The 19,493-nt window shown below is 45.1% G+C and overlaps 2 protein-coding genes across 4 annotated transcripts in view; one reads left to right on the top strand and one right to left on the bottom strand.

Moving 5' to 3' along the window:
• Positions 1-260: 260 nt before the first annotated feature.
• Positions 261-13,252, top strand: lrpap1 (low density lipoprotein receptor-related protein associated protein 1). The gene is made up of 8 exons (XM_056409097.1): positions 261-512; positions 6,541-6,685; positions 8,696-8,826; positions 10,721-10,841; positions 11,338-11,493; positions 12,267-12,349; positions 12,479-12,655; positions 13,116-13,252. The coding sequence occupies exons 1-8, from the start codon at positions 354-356 to the stop codon at positions 13,182-13,184; spliced, it is 1,041 nt and encodes a 346-aa protein (XP_056265072.1). The 5' UTR covers positions 261-353; the 3' UTR covers positions 13,185-13,252.
• Positions 13,253-13,474: 222 nt separating this feature from the next.
• Positions 13,475-19,493, bottom strand: part of LOC130190001 (protein Dok-7-like) — a 34,015-nt gene continuing 27,996 nt past the window's right edge. For 2 of the 3 annotated variants that reach the window (XM_056409094.1, XM_056409096.1), the window contains 5 exons: positions 16,795-16,863; positions 15,519-15,564; positions 15,114-15,245; positions 14,560-14,691; positions 13,475-14,141 (listed from right to left, as the gene is read on the bottom strand). In XM_056409094.1, coding sequence (XP_056265069.1) covers positions 14,008-14,141; positions 14,560-14,691; positions 15,114-15,245; positions 15,519-15,564; positions 16,795-16,863 — 513 coding nt within the window. In that variant the 3' untranslated portion in view covers positions 13,475-14,007. The remainder of the gene's footprint in view (positions 14,142-14,559; positions 14,692-15,113; positions 15,246-15,518; positions 15,565-16,794; positions 16,864-19,493) is intronic. The other variant, XM_056409095.1, reaches the window with a different exon arrangement.

Raw genomic sequence — 19,493 nt, 5'->3', positions numbered from 1 at the left:
TAATGTATAAACGATATAAACTCCCACCACCCGAAGACAACTCCAGGACATCCCTTTCACTCCGCTGTGTGATGCCCGTGGAGGCTTTCTATTTGCTCAGCCTTCGTTGCTAGGTAACCGAGAAGAGCCCCCTTTTGGGATTTGTAGTTCAAAAAGATCGCGCCCGCTTTAATATCAGCGCTTGTGGCCGAGGCAATAAACTACATATCCCAGAATGCACAACTTACGGAAGTGCACTCACGTGACTTGTGGCGCTCCAGTGGGCCACAACAAAACATTCCTCGCGTTACCTCGGCAGTTCTTCCCCCCACACACAAGCTCGCATTTTTGGGCTGTGAAGAGTTGTTTTGAGAATGAAGCTGCGGTGTTTCGTCGTCGCTCTGTGCGTCGGCGTGGGTGCAATGGCCGGGAAATACTCCCGTGACGTTAACGAGCCCGAGCCGCGCGACGATGGGCAGCCGGTGGAGTTCAGGATCGCTAAGCTGAACCAGGTGTGGGAGAAGGCGAAACGGGTAGGTGCACGAGCTCGTTCTCTGAGGGTCAGTGAAGAGACGGCAGCTGACGTGAACGTCATATATATTAATAAAAGTATAATTAAATATACAGCCTTAATATACGCAGGTTAATTAACGTTCGCTCGATAGACTGTTTTACTTTACTGGCATACAGCATGCTACTGTGTGTTGCTAGAATATGCTCTATGCTAACTGAAGTTATATTTCCCAAAGTTGATGTTGACTTGCTCACTAAGGCCAGACGGAACCTTCTCGACGGGCTGATCTGCACTATTTTTCTGCAGAATATGATTTGGAAATCTGCCATCAAGGTCAAATGGGGATTATATTTGGGCTTTAAACTGTGGAGCCTGTTTCCATCTCCAACCTAGTTAGAAGTTTTGAGACTGAGACCCTCCACTCGCATTAATAAAATAACCTAAACATTATCAATACTTCCGAAAGCATATAGTTTTGCAGCTGCCATACAGTGTCTCCATTTTGTTCCTGTTTTTTATTTATACATATATTTTTAATATGTGTTTGTGTATATATTTATTTATATATATATATATTTCTATATTTATTTATATATATATATATACATATATATTTCTATATATATTTGTATTTATTTATATATATATGTATATATATATATATTTATTTGTGGGGTAAAGAGTCCAGTCTACATGAAATATCATCTCGTTATAATAATCATAATAGCACATTGCATATTGGTATGACTGTAAAAAGTACATTTAGCTAGTAGTACTGATGTACTTTTACCCTAGTTGGATTTTGAATGCAAGACTTTTACTTGTTATTAAATATATTTAACATTGTAATGATCTTTTTCCACAACTGCAGTCATTAAAGTATATATATATATATATATATATACAGGACTGTCTCAGAAAATTAGAATATTGTGATGAAGTTCTTTATTTTCTGTAATGCAATTTAAAAAACAAAAATGTCATGCATTCTGGATTCATTACAAATCAACTGAAATATTGCAATATTCTTTTAATATTGCTGATTATGGCTTACAGCTTAAGAAAACTCAAATATCCTATCTAAATATTAGAATATCATGAAAAAGTATACTAGTAGGGTATTAAACAAATCACTTGAATTGTCTAATTAACTCGAAACACCTGCAAGGGTTTCCTGAGCCTTGACAAACACTCAGCTGTTATAAATCTTTTTTTTTACTTGGTCTGAGGAAATATTCAAATTTTATGATAGGATATTTGAGTTTTCTTAAGCTGTAAGCCATAATCAGCAATATTAAAAGAATAAAAGGCTTGCAATATTTCAGTTGATTTGTAATGAATCCAGAAAGCATGACATTTTTGTTTTTTTAATTGCATTACAGAAAATAAAGAACTTTATCACAATATTCTAATTTTCTGAGACAGTCCTGTATATAATAATAATAATAATTCATTATATTTGTAAAGCGCTTTTCAATGACCCAAAGACGCTGACAGAAAATGCAAAGCAAAAGAACAGACAAGAATGGGCAACATATAGAGACAAAATAGAACAGAACAACAAAACACAGTAGTCAGGGAAAAATAGAAGCAAAGCGGAGGGGGGGGGTTGGGGAGAGGAGGTGGTTAAGGGTAGGGGAGGTCATACGCTCGGGAGAAGAGGTAGGTTTTAAGGCGGGATTTGAAGGTGGTAAGTGAAGGTGAGTCTCTGACAGGCTGGGGGAGGGAGTTCCAGAGACGAGGTGCAACTCGAGAGAAGGCTCGATCACCAAAGTGTTTGAGTTTGGACGGAGGAACAATGAGTGGGAGTGGACGAGGATCGGAGGGTTAGGGTAGGGCGATGGAGAAGAAGGAGGTCAGTCAGGTAAGGGGGGGCCAGGCAGTGAAGTGCTTTGTAGGTGAGGAGGAGCACTTTAAAGTTGATGCGGTCTTTGATGGGGAGCCAGTGGAGATTGGAGGACAGGAGTGATATGATCACGGAACCGGGTGGTAGTGAGCAGGCGGGCGGCAGAGTTCTGTACCATCTGTAGTCGATGGAGGGAGCGGGAAGTGATGCCCGTGAGGAGGGAGTTGCAATAGTCCAGGCGGGAGGAGACAAAGGCGTGAATGAGGCATTCAGCGGCAGTGGGAGAGAGGCAGTGTCTGATTTTGGCAATGTTGCGGAGATGGAAGTAGGAGGTCTTAATAATGGAGCTAACATGAGGGTCGAATGAGAGGGTGGGGTCCAGGATGAAGCCAAGGTTGCGAGCCAGGGGGGGGGTGATGGTTGTGTCGTCAATGGTAAGAGTGATGGGTCCGGTCTTGTTGAGAGTTGATTTAGTGCCAATGAGGAGAAGTTCAGTTTTGTCACAGTTAAGTTTGAGGAAGTTATGGGTCAGCCAGGTTTTATTGCGGATATACAGGTTTCAATGTGGGAGAGGGTGGGTTCTTTGTGGATTTTGTGTTTATGTAAATCTGTGTATCATCGGCATAACAGTGAAAGTCCAGGTTGAAGTTGCGAATAATTTGGCCAAGGGGGAGTATGTAGCAGATGAAAAGCAGGGGGCCAAGGACTGAACCTTGGGGGACCCCCTGCGTGACAGAGGAAAGGGTGGAGGTATGACCATTGAGGGAGATGAACTGTTTTCTGTCGGTGAGGTAGGAGGTGAACCAGTCCAGTGCAGTGCCCTCAACACCCAGTTGGCGCAGCCTTAGAAGGAGGATGGGATGACTCACTGTGTCAAAGGCTGCGCTGAGGTCTAGAAGTATCAGGATGTTGAGGGCACCTGAGTCAGAGGAGATGAGTAGGTCATTGATGACTTTGACCAGGGCAGTTTCAGTACTGTGTGATGGGCGGAAACCAGACTGAAGGGGTTCGTAAAGGTTGTTGGACTGAAGGTGGAAGTGGAGTTGGGTGGCGACAATTCGTTCAAGGGTTTTGGAAAAGAATGGGAGGTTGGAGATAGGGCGGTAGTTAGAGAGGTTGGCAGGGTCAAGGGAAGGCTTTTTGAGAATAGGGGTGACAGCAGCAAGTTTGTAGACAGAGGGAACAAGACCTTGGGACAGTGACTGATTGAAGAGAGCAGTGAGATGGGGGATAAGGGCAGGGAGGCAGGCCTTGGTCAGGGTGGTGGGGAGGGGGTCGAGGGAGCAGGTGGTTGTCTTAGAGGCAGTGATGATATCAGTGATGAGGGCGGAGTCGGCAGGGGAGAAAACAGTGAGAGGAAGCGGGGGCAGACAGTCAGTCGGTGGGAAAGTGATATTGGGGGGTGGAGGGGTGGAGGAATTGGCGATAGAGGCAGACAGTGAGATATTGATTTGGGAGACTTTGTTATTGAAGGCGTGAAGAAAGGAGTTGCAAAGATCAGGGGAGGAAAGTGAGTTATTGTCGGGGGGTTTGAGCAGCTTTTTGACAGTAGAGAAGAGGGTCCGGGGGTTTCGGTTGGTGCTGTTGATGAGGCTGGAGAAGTGGGCAGACTTGGCAGCTTGAAGAGCGTTTCGGTAGGAGGAGATGTGGTGTTTATAGGCATCTGCGTGGACGGTGAGATGTGTCTTCTTGTAGAGACGTTCGAGTTGGCGGCCAGTCTGTTTCATGATGCGGAGTTTAGGAGTGTACCAGGGGGAGGGGGTGGTGAAAGAGACTGATGGTTTTCAGGGGGGCTAGTTTGTCAAGGGAGTCAGAGAGAATGGAGTTGAGCAAGATGGCATAGTCGTCGGGAGAGGAATCAGGGGGGATGGCAAAGGAAATGGACTGGGAGAGAGTAAGTGGGTTGACTGATTTGATGTTGCGGAAAGAGATGGAGCGTTTAATGGGGTGATGGAGTAGGGGCAGGGGGGCGGAGAAGAGGATACAATGGTGGTCAGAGAGTGGAAAGGAGAGAGGGTGAGGGTTGGTTATGGGGAGGGAGGCAGTGCAGACTAGGTCAAGTGTGTGGCCTTTTATGTGGGTGGGGAAGGTGATGTGTTGGGTAAGATGGAAACAGTCGAGGAGAGAGGAAGTCAGATGTGAGGGTAGAATCGGGTTGATCCACGTGAATGTTGAAGTCACCAGTGAGAAGGAGGCGGGTGGAGAGAGAGGAAGCGACGGTGAGGACTTCAGAGAGTTCTGATAGAAAAGAGGAGTGTGGCTTGGGGGGGCGGTAGAGGAGAAGAGCAGTTATGGAGTTGGGCAGTGAAAAGGCGAGGTACTCAAAAGTAGACGAGGGGGGAAGGGAGAGGTTCAGGTCGGTGATGCGTATGGAGCGTTTATGAAAAACGGCAAGCCCCCCCCTCGCCCTATAAGGTGGGGTTTGGCAAGGTAGCTATAGTTAGGGGGGGTGGCCTGGTTGAGTGAAAAATAGTCCAAGGGTTGTTGCCAGGTTTCAGTGAGGAGGAGGAGATCGATGTTATTGTCCAGTAGGAGTTCGGATATGATAAGTGATTTGTTGGCTAGCGAGCGAGTGTTTAACAGTGCAAAGGAGATGGATGGAGGGGGAAGGGAGATGGATGGAGGAGCAGGAGGGAGAGAGCGGAGGTTGTTGGGGTTAGCAGTACGGAACGGGTTGTTGACAGGGGTGCGAGAGTTAGTCCAGAGTGAGGGAATGTTGTGGACGGATGAGGATGAGTTCAGGCAGGCTGTAGTTGGCTGAGAAACAGAACAGGGACGGGTAGTGACGGGGATAGGCCAGTGAGGGGGGCTGTTGAGAGGGAGGGAGAGAGCGAGAGGGAGAGGGGGGGGCGAGAGAGGGAGAGGGAGGGGGGAGGAGGTGACGGCAGAGGGGGCATGGTAGTTCTCAATGGACAGAGAGGGGGCGGGTGGGGAACGGCGGGGGGTGGGTGACATAAGCAAGTTCAGTCAACTCACACGTGTGGACGATAGCACCGCGTGCCTAATGTTGTCGGCAAGCACGCGGCTGCCCAGGAGATTTGGATGGAATCCGTCGCGCAAGAAGAAAGAGGGGCGGTTCCAGAACAGATTAAAGTTGTCAACATAGTCAATTTTGTAGGAGGTGCAGGTTGATTGAAGCCAGGTGTGAAGGCTGAGAGTGCGACTAAATCGACCAACTCCACGATCCAGCGTGGGGAACGGACCGGATAGAAAAATAGACCTTCCACAGCTGTTGAGCATGTCAATCAGGCGGATGAAGTCTGCTTTCAGCACCTCAGATTGTTGGCGGGAGATGTCATTTATACCAATGTGCACTATTATTTTGTGGACCGTAGCTGGGAGAGAGATTAATAGACCCGGGAGCTTCCCGATGATGTCGGGGACCGTGGCTCCAGGAAAACAGTGTGTGACAGCATTGACAAAACGGAGGAGTCTGACAGTAGAATCTCCAATGATTAGAGTCGTGCGAGGGATGAGTGGGGCCACCGTGGCCAGACCAGGCACGTTGGCCATGGCGTCATTTGTTGTGGAAGGGAGGACGATGTCTAATTTGGGGAGATGATCCTGAGTTGGCTGGATTATGCGGCGGGCAGAGGAGGACGAAGCCCGTTGCTTGGCTCCCTGACCAGAGGTGAACTGGACAGACGGTCGATCGGTCCTGGCCGCGGATGGAGAGCGGGCAGCGATCGAGGCAGACTGTGTGAGTGGGGGGGAATCGGACTCTGGTGGAGTGTTGTGAACAGGGAGTGAGGGGGAATTGTGGACATCGAAAATGGAGAATGTATTGCTGGTGGGGATTTGGGGGGGATGAGGTGGATGTGGCGAGGCGGAGTTTCCCACCAGGTTTACCCCGACAGGCTGTTAACCAGGGCCCGGGAGTGGAGCTAGTCGGAGGTGGGTGATTGGGTTGAGCCCCCTGCAGGGCCCAGCGGTCAGTGGCCTCCAGGAATGGGACAGTGGAGTCCAGCTCGCGAACAGCTGAGGTAGCGGCAGCGCGGCCCACGGAGACCTCGGAGTCAGTGGAGACGGCCTCGGGGGCCGGAGCCACAGCGTCGGTACAGATGGATAACAGGGAGTCGAGGATCAGCTCGTCGTCCCTGATCTGGTGTAGCACGGATATTCGTCCTTCCAACTCGGCCACTGTATGTATGTATGCACTCCTTCTGTCTAACTGAAGTCCCTTTGTCTCTTCTGGTGGTAGATGCAGTTGTCCCCCGTGAGGCAGGCCGAGCTGCACAGTGACATCAAGATCCAGGAGAAAAATGAGCTGCAGTGGAAGAAGGTGAAGGTGGAGGGGCTGGATGAAAACGGGGAGAAAGAGGCCCAGCTCCGGCGCAACTTCAACGGTGAGACGGCGCTCAGTTGAACTGCTGTCACTCTTTATCCTGGATTCACTGTCGTCAGTCATCTCTGTGCTAAAGTCTTATTGTTGTTGTCAATTGATTATGCTTTCAATATTGGTTCTGACAGAATCAATATCGACAGAGTTCAACAGGAACATGGCATAAATATGAAGCAGCTCTTAAGCTGAACAAAATTGTATTATGAAAGTTTATTCGAGACACTTAATTTATTTTGTGAGTGTTTCATCAACGGACTGTTAATGCACATTCTCGTGTTGTTGTTCATAACTGTAACTCAAACTGCTTAACTAAATTAGATAATTGACTTTAAGTAAAAAGCATTGGTCAGCTCAACTTTTTCGGACTACAAATATTTGTTGTAAATGGTCAAATGGTGCAGATGTCTCCCAGAGGAGACGGATGCCCTCGTATCTGTGGTTTGTGGGTGAAATTGCTTCTTCTTGACAGATTTGAAGGTTAAAACCATCGAGAGATGAGTGTGAAATATCGTTGGGAGTTTTCATTCAAGTAGTTTGAAAAGATCCCCTGAGATGAGCTTTTGTTTTAAGTCAAAGAATATAGTGTGTTAATCCTCAAAATATATAGAACTGACGATGGAGCACTTTCTTTAGAGTTTACGTCGTCCTCGATATCATAGTTTCTGTAATAAACTGCCCTTTGGCTGGTAAAATAACTAATGTGTTACTTTGTGCTGCATCGGCACATTAAGACTGCAGCTTCATCACACTAAAGATCAATTTAGCATACAAAGGGTACGAGTCTACATATTGACAAAGATGTATTCATGTGGTTATGGATCTCGTGGTCAATGGAGGAGGAAAAAGTTATCAAACCAGCTCAATTTTAATTGCTCTAGGAGTGAGAATATGCCGTGCATGTGTCATTATTCCACATTATTATACATGGAATACGTGACTCTGTTTTACTCTCTCCTCATTCCCTCGGGGTGAAGTGACCCTCCAGCTGAGTCACTCTCCTTTTAGTACATTTTTTTTTTAGTGCAAACCCTTTCAAGGCGGACCTCGAGTCACCTCCTCCCCACTGAATCAAGTCCTCGAGTCGTCTCTAATTGGGCTACAAAGTAATTCCTTTCCTAGAGACAACGTCTTGACACTCTGCTCCTTGTAAATCGGTCGGTCTGGCGAACGGGAGAGAGAGTGTGTGTGTGGTTTTTTTTGTGTGCGTGTTTTTTTTTTAACCGTTTGCGCACATTGCAGATCACTCGGGGGTCAAGAGCTTCTGCTGAGCCCTGTAAAACGTGGAGCGGCGGCTCCGGAGAGATCGTCCACATTTTTATTTATTTTTTCCGAGGATGTAAAATGAGCCGTCTGCATGCGGACCGCCGCCTTAATAAAAACGCCGCTGGTTAATAAGTGACACTGATGGGTTACCGAGGGTTTGAGATGATGCCGAGTCAGCGGCTGAGGTCTCCGACAGCAGAGGCAGGAAGACGGAGCGAAGTCCAACTTTGTGTCGCCGGCCGACGCGTTGAGAGCGGGAAACTGCCGAGCTGTTCAGTTTGTTCTGCTCAAAACTGAGAATGTTAACCAACCGCGTGGCAACGGGCGTCACTTATCACTTATATCTGTTTGGATGCACTTCAAATTTATATTTTGGCATCTTTTGTTTTCCTCTCGTCTCACTCGAAGAAAAAAATATTTTTTTCAGGTTAAGAGCAGTATGACAAAAAGCACATGGATATATGATTTCCTCTTTGCTTCTTGTGTCCATAATAAAGTACTAACTAGAACGAGCACTCGGTAGAGCGCATACCTTCCCATATCACAAGATTGGGCATTGAATTAGGAACATTTTGGCATTAGCTGCATGCCAATTGGATACAAATTGGTAAAAAAGAAGATTTTGACCTTTTCTTGATCTTGACCTTTGACCCGATCAATCCCAAAATCTAATCAAATGGTCCCCGGATAATAACCAATCATCCCACCAAATTGCATGCGATTCGGTTTAATACTTTGTGTGTGTGTTTAGTGATCCTGGCCAAATATGGGATGGATGGGAAAAGAGACACTCGGCCGCTGGAGAGCAACCACCTGAAGGACTACGAAACCCAAGAGGGCGACACCTTTGAAGACCCGCGGCTCGACAAGCTGTGGAACAAGGTGTGTGTGTGTGTGTGTGAAGTTACTGCCGGGGACGTCCCTGCTTTACTTTCTTCCTCAGGGTCGCGATGCATGAATTAAAAGTGGTAAACTATCCCCGCCGTAAAAAGAGCTTCAGCCTCATACGGGTCCATTAAACGACTTTTTTAAACGTATAAAAGCGTATCTGTCCGTGAGGAGATTCCCTTTACCATTTCAAAATAAAAGTCTGATTTGTGTGGATTAAAAGTGGATTAAAGCCTCTATAAATTATTCAAACAATACGATATCAAAAGGCATATATAAAAATCAATAAGGCAAATACAGAACAGGCAATCGACTCAAAACAATGAACCTTCCATGGGGTTATTTAGTGCGTATGCAGGAAGAACATAAAGGTCAAAAATACTTTTTGAAAAGGTGATTTTACACCCTCGTGTTTTAGAACCCTTAGTTCTCTGTTTCTGCTGGTTTAAATAAGTGATGCCTCGGCTGTGAGATAGAATAAAGTCATGTTCCACATTGAAGAGATCAGTTGAACCAAATGCAATGAAAAGGTTCCAGTTTCGTCGTGTTTGGCGCTGAAGCCTAAAACATTATTTTGAAAAGCTCCAAATCTTCCCGCTGCGCTTCCTGAACAGTCTGCGAGGGTTTAGGGTTTTCCCGCCGTCGAGTGTTTGAGGCTCTTGATGAACACTTTCCATACGTCCGTCCTTCTCTACATCTTCATCAAACGTTAGATTTTTTTATTATTATTGAAGCTGCTGTGACAACAACAACAAAAAAGAGGAAATGGAGTCGACGGTTCCCTGGAAGACGATCGAATCGGGGGGAGAGAAAAAAACCACATATTCTGACGTTGCCATGGTAACGTGAAGCGCCGTCCCGTTTCTAGCCCTCGCGGTCTCTCTCTCATCACCAGGTGATGTAGGGTTAGTCCCTCAGGGGTCAGGGGCCACAGCGGGGCCCTCGTCTCTGTAGGAGCTTTGTGAGGAAGTCTGAAGCTCGTTTGGAAGTAAAAAATAGATTTGGCAGAATAATATTGTGACGAAGAACTTTGTTTTATCACAACTGTGTTTGGAAAGAAAGAAGTTGTGTTAAAATGTGATAATAAGGCTTATGTCACGATTCCCTTACAAACAACCTGCTGACTGCAGCGCCAACAATACATCACTTCCTTCTCCGACGACTCACTTCCTTCTCCGACGACTCACTTCCTTCTCCGATGACTCGCTTCCTTCTCTGATGACTCACTTCCTTCTCCGACGACTCGCTTCCTTCTCTGATGACTCACTTCCTTCTCCGACGACTCACTTCCTTCTCCGACGACTCACTTCCTTCTCCGGCTTCCTTCTCCGATGACTCGCTTCCTTCTCTGATGACTCACTTCCTTCTCCGACGACTCGCTTCCTTCTCTGACGACTCGCTTCCTTCTATGATGACTCATTTCCTTCTCCGACGACTCGCTTCCTTCTCCGACGACTCGCTTCCTTCTCCGACGACTCGCTTCCTTCTACGATGACTCACTTCCGTCTCCGATGACTCACTTCCTTCTCCGACGACTCACTTCCTTCTACGATTACTCACTTCCTTCTACGATTACTCACTTCCTTCTCCGACGACTCACTTCCTTCTACGATTACTCACTTCCTTCTCCGACGACTCACTTCCTTCTACAATGACTCGCTTCCTCCTCCGACGACTCGCTTCCTCCTCCGACGACTCGCTTCCTTCTACGACGACTCACTGACTCACTTCCTTCTACGATGACTCACTGACTCACTTCCTTCTATGATGACTCACTGACTCACTTCCTTCTACGACGACTCACTTCCTCCTCCGACGACTCGCTTCCTTCTACGACGACTCACTTCCTCCTCCTCCGACTCACTTCCTGTCTGTTCACCCCGATCAGGCCCAGAGCTCCGGGAAGTTCTCCGACGAGGAGTTGCTGAGTCTGAAGAGAGAGTTCCAGCATCACAAGGACAAAACCTACGAGTACAACATCCTGATGGACACCGTGAGCCGGACCGAAGGTGAGCTCCCATTGGCTGAGCCCGTGAGGCCCCGCCTCCCCTTCGCGATACATGGAGTATAGAGGCTTACTTATGGTTCTGAGCCCACATTTGCTCCAAAATAACTTCCCAAGATCACATTTAAACATATTAAAATAAAACGTGGGAGCCTTTTGCGGAGAAGGTACCAAAAATAAATTAAATGCAAAGATGAACACATTTCACCCTCTTTGAGCCACATGTGGTGATCAATTATATATTATTCTCAAGATGCCTTCAGGGGGGGTGGGTTTTTAATTATTACGGTGAGACTATTTCATAACTCACTAGAAAAATAAACGTGATATATAAAGAGAGACGGTCCTGTGAGAAATGTTAGAACGTGTTGAGTTTTTCTTTTTCTCATGTATTCCTTTTTAAATGGAATTCCTCCCGTTCCTTATTTCCTCTTCCTCTCTTCCCTCTGCTCTTCTTGAATGTGTGTTTCTCGTGCCTCTCCGTCCGTTCGCCTCGCTAGAAATACACAAGAACGAGATCTCGTCCCTGGAGGGCGACGCCAAGGAACACGTGCTGCACCAGAAACACTCGGACCTGAAGCAGAAGATGAGGGACCTCGGCCGGGCCTTCGAGCGCCTCCGCAAGATCAGCCACGAGGGCTTCACCGAGGACAGCGGTGAGACTCACACATACACACACACACACACACACACAGCGCGTCTCAGTCGTGTGCTTTTAGTTTTTAGCCCACGTCTCGGCATCTATGTGGCCGGCTGCGGGTCGGAGGTGAGCGGGTCCGTCTTTCAATCCGGAGGTTGGCGGTTCAATCCCCGCCCTGGTCGACGTGTCCTTGAGCAAGACGCTTCACCCCGTCGCTGCGTCTACGTTGTGTGAATGTGACACGTTTGGATAAAAGCATCAGCTAAATGAAATATAATGCGTATAAACCAGACTGTAGTTGTGCTTTTTAACTTGGAGAAAACATTCATCAGATGTAAAAAAATATATATTTTTTAAAAATCATGAAAATGTCATAAGATGGTAGATTATGGCCTTTTAAAAAAAAGGCTTAAAAATGTCCAGGGGAAACTAACAGGCTGCAGACGCTGTCGTCTCTGGATCTATAACCGATAGATAATTGAGAATTATTCAATTTTTTCACGAGCGTTTCTATTTTAACCAGCGCAGCTTTTCTAGCCTTTAAGTCAACGACCCAACATTATAAAAAACATCTTTCGTCGTGCTCAGCCAATCAAACTTGAGTATTCTGATAAGCACCGCCCCCCCACATGAGACGGATCTTTGTTTGTCCCGAAATGTTTCTTACGAAACGTCTGCTGCTGTCTTCAAAGCTACGAGTACAAGTGAGGCTGCAAATTGGCTCCTTGGAGTGTGTGTCTCTTAGTGTCTGTGTGTGTGTGTGTGTGTGTGTGTTCTTTCCTCTCGTAGAGTTTCGGGAGCCCCGTGTGATCGAGCTGTGGGAGGCGGCCAAGAGGGCGAACCTCAGCGCAGACGAGCTGGACTCTATGAAGGTAGCTCGCTTACTAAGTACTACTTGTACACGGTAGGCCGTGAAGCCTGAAGTGCTCCTTTCAATCCACTGTGAAGAAGCCATTTCCACTCTATTTAAGTATCACCTATCTTTTTCCTCCTCCTCTCAGGAGGAGCTCCGTCACTTTGAGACCAAGGTGGAGAAGCACAGCCACTACCAGGAGCAGCTGGAGCTCTCCCACCAGAAGCTGCGCCACGTGGAGTCGCTCGGAGACGCGGAGCACATCAAGAGCAACCGGGAGAAGTACGACACGCTGGCGGGGAAGACGAGGGAGATGGGCTACAAGGTGAGGAGGAGCGCACACACAAACACACAAACACACACACAGCTTCTAAACGAATGAAACATGATGTAGAGACAAAGAAACGGGTCGAGAACTCTGCTTCTTGTTGTAGAGAATCAGAGTTTTGTTGATAGACGTTCGTTTCCACTGTTGTGGTAAACATGTGACCACCCTGTGATGTCATTGTGGTCATCAGATGAAAATAAATGCTAATAACTCTGATAAAGGAGATCATTTAGTTGCCGTTTGTTTTTAAATCCTTTATTTCTAAACATCTGAACCGTTTATTTATTTATTGTGATTATAGCAGGTGATGTTTCTATTTAAATGTATTGTTGTTCAGCGTCTTTGAGTATTTTGAAAAGCGCTATAGAAATGTAATGTATTATTGTGATGGATGTGTTTTGTGTTTTCTGAGCCTAAGGTCACCGAAAGGTCACATGATGCATGTGTTTGATTTCAGATGAAGAAACACATGCAGGACTTGTCCAACAAGATCTCCCGCGAGGGACTCGGCCACAACGAGCTCTGAGACTGAAGAGATAATATAATATAATTATATTATCACCTTCCATGAGAAATACATAAGTTTTCTACTTTTCCAGTATTATTTTACATCGATTTTTTTTCTTTTTCAGTAACTGATTAATCGTGGGTTGTACATAATATAGATATGTAAAGATGAAACGTGCTGGGACTAACGGTTTTCGTCTCAAATGAAATACGGTCCGTTCCGTTTCTTCATATCTGACGACGCGTTGTGTTATTGTTCGTTTCATATGAAGCACGCGCTGCAGATTTACCAAGAAAACCTGAAAACGATAAACGGCAATCTCTTTAATGTGCAAGAATACAACAACAGACAGGCATATTTAAAAAAACATAGTTTGACATCTGTCTTGGCATAGATTAAAAAGTTATTATTTACAAATACTAGAAACATCAACGGGCTGCGTGTGTTTCTACTCCTGATCACATCTAAAGGGAGGTGACAATGTGGTTTCCCATCCATCAATACTGATCAGACTGATTGATTACGGTGGTGAATAACGCTCCATGTGGCCCACGATTAATATCATTTAATTTTAAACTATAATTTAATGCTACAAATAGTGTCCGGGAAAATGTAAATGTCCAAACATTCCAGCTGTTGTCAATTCTTCTTTTGTTTTCATACCTGTGATCAGCATTCAGTGCAACGACCTCACGACGAAGGTCATTTATCACCCTTCGAGTTTTTAAACATTACAAATGATCGCTATGAACCGCAATTAAGCACGTAATCATATTTTTTCGGAGATGGAAGAGAATCAACGACGAGAACTCCGTCGACGTGTCAGTCGAGTTTTGCCGAGTCAGCCCGGCGGCCCTCGGCGCTCTCCGGACGAGTCCGCCGGTCCCCGCTGCCCCGAACAGGCTCCGCCCCCTCTCCTCCGAGCCGTTTCCATGGCAGTGACGTCGAGGTGGGCGTGGCCGATGGCGCCGGCGTCTGGTCGGGGAAGAAGACGTTAGCGTGTTGTCACCTGGAGCCGACCGTCATGTCTGTTAACTTTACTGGAATAGAACTTCAACCCATCCATTAAACTACTGAACCAACTTTGACTTTTATTATGTTTAGCCTATTTCTTTTAAATTGGTCCATTTTCATAGCCCTAAAAAAAGGTCATAAATGTGTTTTCTTTTCATGAATAAATATTCCTCCCCAGTCCTCTGCTCTCCTTCAAATCTGCAGATAAAGATACGCTGCTGTGCAGAATGCTCTCAACCAATCACAGAGGGGCGATGTCAGAGATTTCTTTAGTCGAATGAAAAAAGAAAGACGACATATCAAAGTTGTTAGTTTTCAACTCCGCTGATGAGACTAAAGCTAATAAAGAAGAAGATGAATGTGTCTTGGGTCTGCGTGCCTCTGGAGGCCGAGCCGGTCCCGGCGAGGACGAGTTCCCCCGGAGACGGTCGGGCGCCGACGCGAACGTTGGCGTAATTCGTCGGGCGGTCCTGATGGAGCCGAGTGTCCAGCGCCGCAGACCGGAAGAAACCTGAAGAGAAGCCCAAAAAAAAGGTTGCCGGTTAACTTCCCACCAGCTGAAAGAAGTACGCCATCAAAATATAAAAGAATGTCACAATATAATAATAATAATGGACTCTTCATCCAAGAACCTCCGAGTGCCTCAGAGCCAGTACATAGTTAAACTGTAATAAAAAAAAGAATATTTGACATAAGTTAATTAAAAAAATAAAAAGGTTTTTAGGTCTTAAAGAGTCTGTTGCCCTGAGGTCGCCCATATAATAATTTTAGTCCAGCAGTCTGAATAGACATAGTAAAGTATTTCATAAAGAAATATAATATATAGAATGCAATACAAAGTCGTAGTATAGTCGGCCGTTAAAGTCATAGAATACATTCTCAAATTATAATAAAAAGGAAAGAAGTTTTGATGTAGTCGTGAACAGGAAGTACCTGAAAAGAGACGTTCTGTGATCGGCTTACCGCAGGCTGACGTCGGCCTCTGCGTGCCGAGTGCAAAAGGGGGCGGGGCCGAGGGCGGCAAGCAGGACTTGGCCCTCCTCAGACCGGCTTCGTCCTGATCCTCTGGGGGTCAAAGTATTCAGAATATTACAACAACACAAAAAGGGAGAAGCGCCAGATAAATGAACCGATGGTCAAAGTACTGGTTCTGGTTCAGTAGAACGGGCCCGGTCAGAGCTACTTGACCCTATCCGATTGCATCATGAACATGAAATGAGTATTTTTTTTTTAGATGTTTTATCCATGCGACGAAAAATACGACTTACATGTGACGCATTTGTCCTTTAACACCAGTACTTGAGTAAATGACCCGTCACTAACCGCATACAAACACACCTCGAGGCTCTGCAGGTGGGGGTCGGCCCGATGGAGAGATGACGCCCTACAAAAAAATAAAGACAAATATATGATGTCAGATTTTGTCTTAGAAGAATATATTTATGTAACTTCTGGACTGCAGTAACTCGTGGAAACTCGAGCGATGCACTCGTGCGTTAACGAACACCGGGGCCGTGAATCATTGTCAAACCGACTTCCTTTAAGCTCGGGAAAGTATCGGCACACGGGGGCCGGCGAGGAGGAAGCAGCCGGTCGATGGCGGTTTAAACCGGCCGCGTGGAGACCCGAGTGACCCCTCGCCCCGAAGACGCCCGTTGGTTTTAACCCTCCTCTTCAAAGTTACGAACATCTTTTACCCTTTTTGACCACAGCGATTAAAACCTCCAGAAGATTATTAGAATTAATATTGTTTCCCAAGTTTAAGCGTCAGGTACTTTATGTTTGTTTGTTGACGACCTAAACAGCCCTTTAAATAAATAACAAAGTTGATATTTACCTTCGCATTGAAAATGCGGAAGGTTATGTTTTGATCGCGGTGTATTTATTTATTTATTTATTTTTATGCGTGTTACTCGCATAACTCAAAAAGTATTAAACCGAATCGCATGAAATTTGGTGGGATGATTGGTTATTATCCGGGGGCCATTTGATTAGATTTTGGGAACGATCGGGTCAAAGGTCAATGTCAAGGTCATGAAAAGGTCAAAATCTTCTTTTTACCATAGCACGGTCAATTTGTATCCAATTGGCATGCAACTAATGCCAACATGTTCATAATTCAATGCCCAATCTTGTGATATGCGAAGGTATGCGCTCTACCGAGTGCCCGTTCTAGTTCTTATATGTTTTACACAGTGAAAAACAGCCTGGGGTCAAATTGACCCCAAAGAACACCGATGCGTACAAGTTGTGTTCAGGACATTGAAGACATATCAGCATGTGAATTTGCTGTTTTCACAGTTGTCCCAAATAAATTAGAAAAAAGTCATGATATATGAAGCCAAAAAAACACTGATTATCATTATTTTATCGACGTCAAACATTGAATGGGGTCAAATTGACCCAAAGGTAAAAGGAGGGTTAAAAAGTAGCTGCAACTCCTGATCACACAGGACTAGAATAGGAAAGATTATTTCAGTGAGCGAGCTTATTTATTAATTATTTTTTTATTTTATAAAGTGGAAAGAGGGTGTTTCTTCTAACAAAGCAAACAAAACAAAAAAAAGTTCTCATGGCTCCAGACGTGGCCCTGAATAGATGAATCGAAGCGTACCCGGGCGACGCCGCGGTCCCTCGCCGCCCGCCACTGCTCCGGGGTCACGTAGTCCAAACCGACACCGCACTGGAGGGGCGAGAGAAGTGATTGTTGAGGAAAGGGTTAAAAAGTTGTTCTTACTGCAACATTCCAACACTGTTACTGGCTTCGACGGAGAGGAAGAGCGATGAAGAAGAGGCGTCGATGCAGAGCTGACGGTCGTGATGGCGGAGGGCGAGACTCGCTTCACGATCGTCTCACCGGCAGCAGCTCAAGCATCCGGAATATTACCTGTCATACTTGTCAATGAAGTCTTCCGACCACTCAAAGACAATCATTCCTTCAAAATAAAAGCCTCTCTTTCATTGTCAGAGCTGACCACACTTCAGAGAAAGAAGAAGTCGTTTCTGTTTCCTCGAGCAGGATCCTCCTCTCCAAGGACTCGGCCCTCGGGCCTCTTTCACGCTTTCTCTCCAGTATAAACATGATGTACGACGAACACACACACACACACAGGCACACACACGCCTCCGCGAGCTGTCAGGACTCTAGTGATGATTGACTCGCTAGAAGAGAGGAAGTGCTTTTCACAACCCAACAGGAAGTGGATCAGACATGAGGAGACGTCTCTTTCTGAGGTTTCTCACAGATTATTATTTTACAGTTTTTTTTTTTAGATTGGCGCCTCGGCGCCTCAGCGGGTGGTCGCTATTGTGTGTGTGTGTGTGTGTGAATATAAACTCAAAACGTCTTCTTTCTTTTTCTTACAACTCTAAATGACATCCTGATTCAGCGTGGTAAACACACGAGGGCAAAGGGCACAACTGACCCTAAGAAATATAATGTTGCCCCTGATATCACGAGGGGAGGTAATAAATGCCTCCAGAATTTCCTCTAATAATTATTATAATTTAATAGTTTTTGTTCTTTGTTGTGTGTCCTATCTGTATTGCCTGTACTATAAGTACATAAAATCAATACATTTAATTTTTTACTTTAAAAAAACTAAGAAATTAGTTATAAATGCTAATAGTTGTTTAGAAAATGTAATGACAATAAATAACCACAAAGAAATAAGAATAAAATTGAATATGATTCATGTTTTCTGTTTGTTTTTTGTTCATAAATCTAAGAAATCACTTTGCTCATACACTGTAAGCCTAAATAAGTATATTTATTATTTTTGAACAAACGTTAAATGTTATTTCACAATTTATTTTTATTTTTATTTTTTACCCTGATGAATAAATATCTAGTGGCCTGAAGGTTAACTTCTTAATTAAATAAGTGTACCCAAAATGTGCAGAGAGCCTCTCAGCTGTGGACTTGGTAACCCGGGGCGATGCCGCTGGTACTCTGTCCTCTTTCTACAACATCCAAACCGAAACTCCACTGAGGAGCGACTCCCGTCTCATTAGCACAACGATAAATTACATTAAGATCCCATTTATTAATGCAAGGATAACAAAATGAATACCACTGTGGAGAAGCAGAGAAATAACGGAGACGTTAGGATGTGTGAGCGTAAACCCAGAGGCTGGAGAGGTGATGAGCAGAACATGTTCTTTTATTTCATTAAGACTCCACTTAATGCAAAACTCCCAAAAGGAACTGAAGACTCTGATCACGTCTCCGTCGTGAAAACCATCCCTATTCTGGGAGTTCACTTTATCCTGAGAAAAAACAAATTATGTAATCCTCAGGGGCCGGTATTTCAAAACTTGTAATCCAGATCAGAATGATCCGGATAACCAAATCCCCCTTTCCTCAGCCACGGATCAACCTGATCCATCCCGGTATTTCAAAACATTGCGGGATTGGATCAGAGTGATCCTGATACCGGCAGATTTTATTCAAATCCGTCCCCGCCCCTGGATCAGACAGGAAACCGGAAACGGAGCGAACATTTTACGGAAAAAAGGAGAAGCTGGCACTACTGTTGTCTCTAAATCTAAGTATAATATTGGTCAGTGTTGATGCGTCCTAAAACGAGATGAAAGGCAATCACTATATTGAGTTAACAAATTACGTAAATCCGCACAAAGTTGAAAGAATAGCTCGGCGAAGTCAAATAAAGCCGAGTTCGCGCTAACGCGAGCTAACGCTGCTCCATTGACTTCTGTGTTAAGGAGCTAACAGCTAGTAAAGAGGCTAGCGTCTGTACGTCGCGCTCCACATTTTAATGCATTTACTCGCAATGCATTGTGTGTAGATTTTAAAATGTGTTGTGCATATCTCCGATGTGAGGACAGGGATGTCTATGTGTGCAGTTTGTAAAGCCCTCTGAGGAAAATGTGTAATTTGTGATAATGGGCTACACAAAATAAACTCAATTAAGTTGCATTTTTAGGAAACAGTTGTCAACAAAAGAGATAAAACCTTAATAGGCCTATGCGTTTTCTTTAAAGATGTTTGTGGAAAGAGAAGACAGACTGCTCCAAATGCCATAACCGTTTAAGCTTTGGCTATGAACATTAAGTGTGTGTGCTGAATGCATGTTAATCAATACATTTGACTGATTTTCAACGAATACGTTTTTTTTTTTTTTTTACTTCAATTTCTCACTGTGTTTTCTAAAAAAGAAAGGAACGTACAAAGAAAATAAACATTGATCAAACAGCAGTCTAGCTATATCTGTATTAAACAATGAACTTTGGGAGCAGTTACACTTCGGCTGGTCCAACCTTTTCATGTAATCTCCCTCAAATCCACCTCTG

Source organism: Pseudoliparis swirei, chromosome 24 (assembly GCF_029220125.1).
Source record: "Pseudoliparis swirei isolate HS2019 ecotype Mariana Trench chromosome 24, NWPU_hadal_v1, whole genome shotgun sequence".
Taxonomy (NCBI): domain Eukaryota; kingdom Metazoa; phylum Chordata; class Actinopteri; order Perciformes; family Liparidae; genus Pseudoliparis; species Pseudoliparis swirei.
The sequence above is the reverse complement of the archived record's forward strand: the minus strand, read 5'-3'. Positions and strand labels throughout refer to the sequence as shown.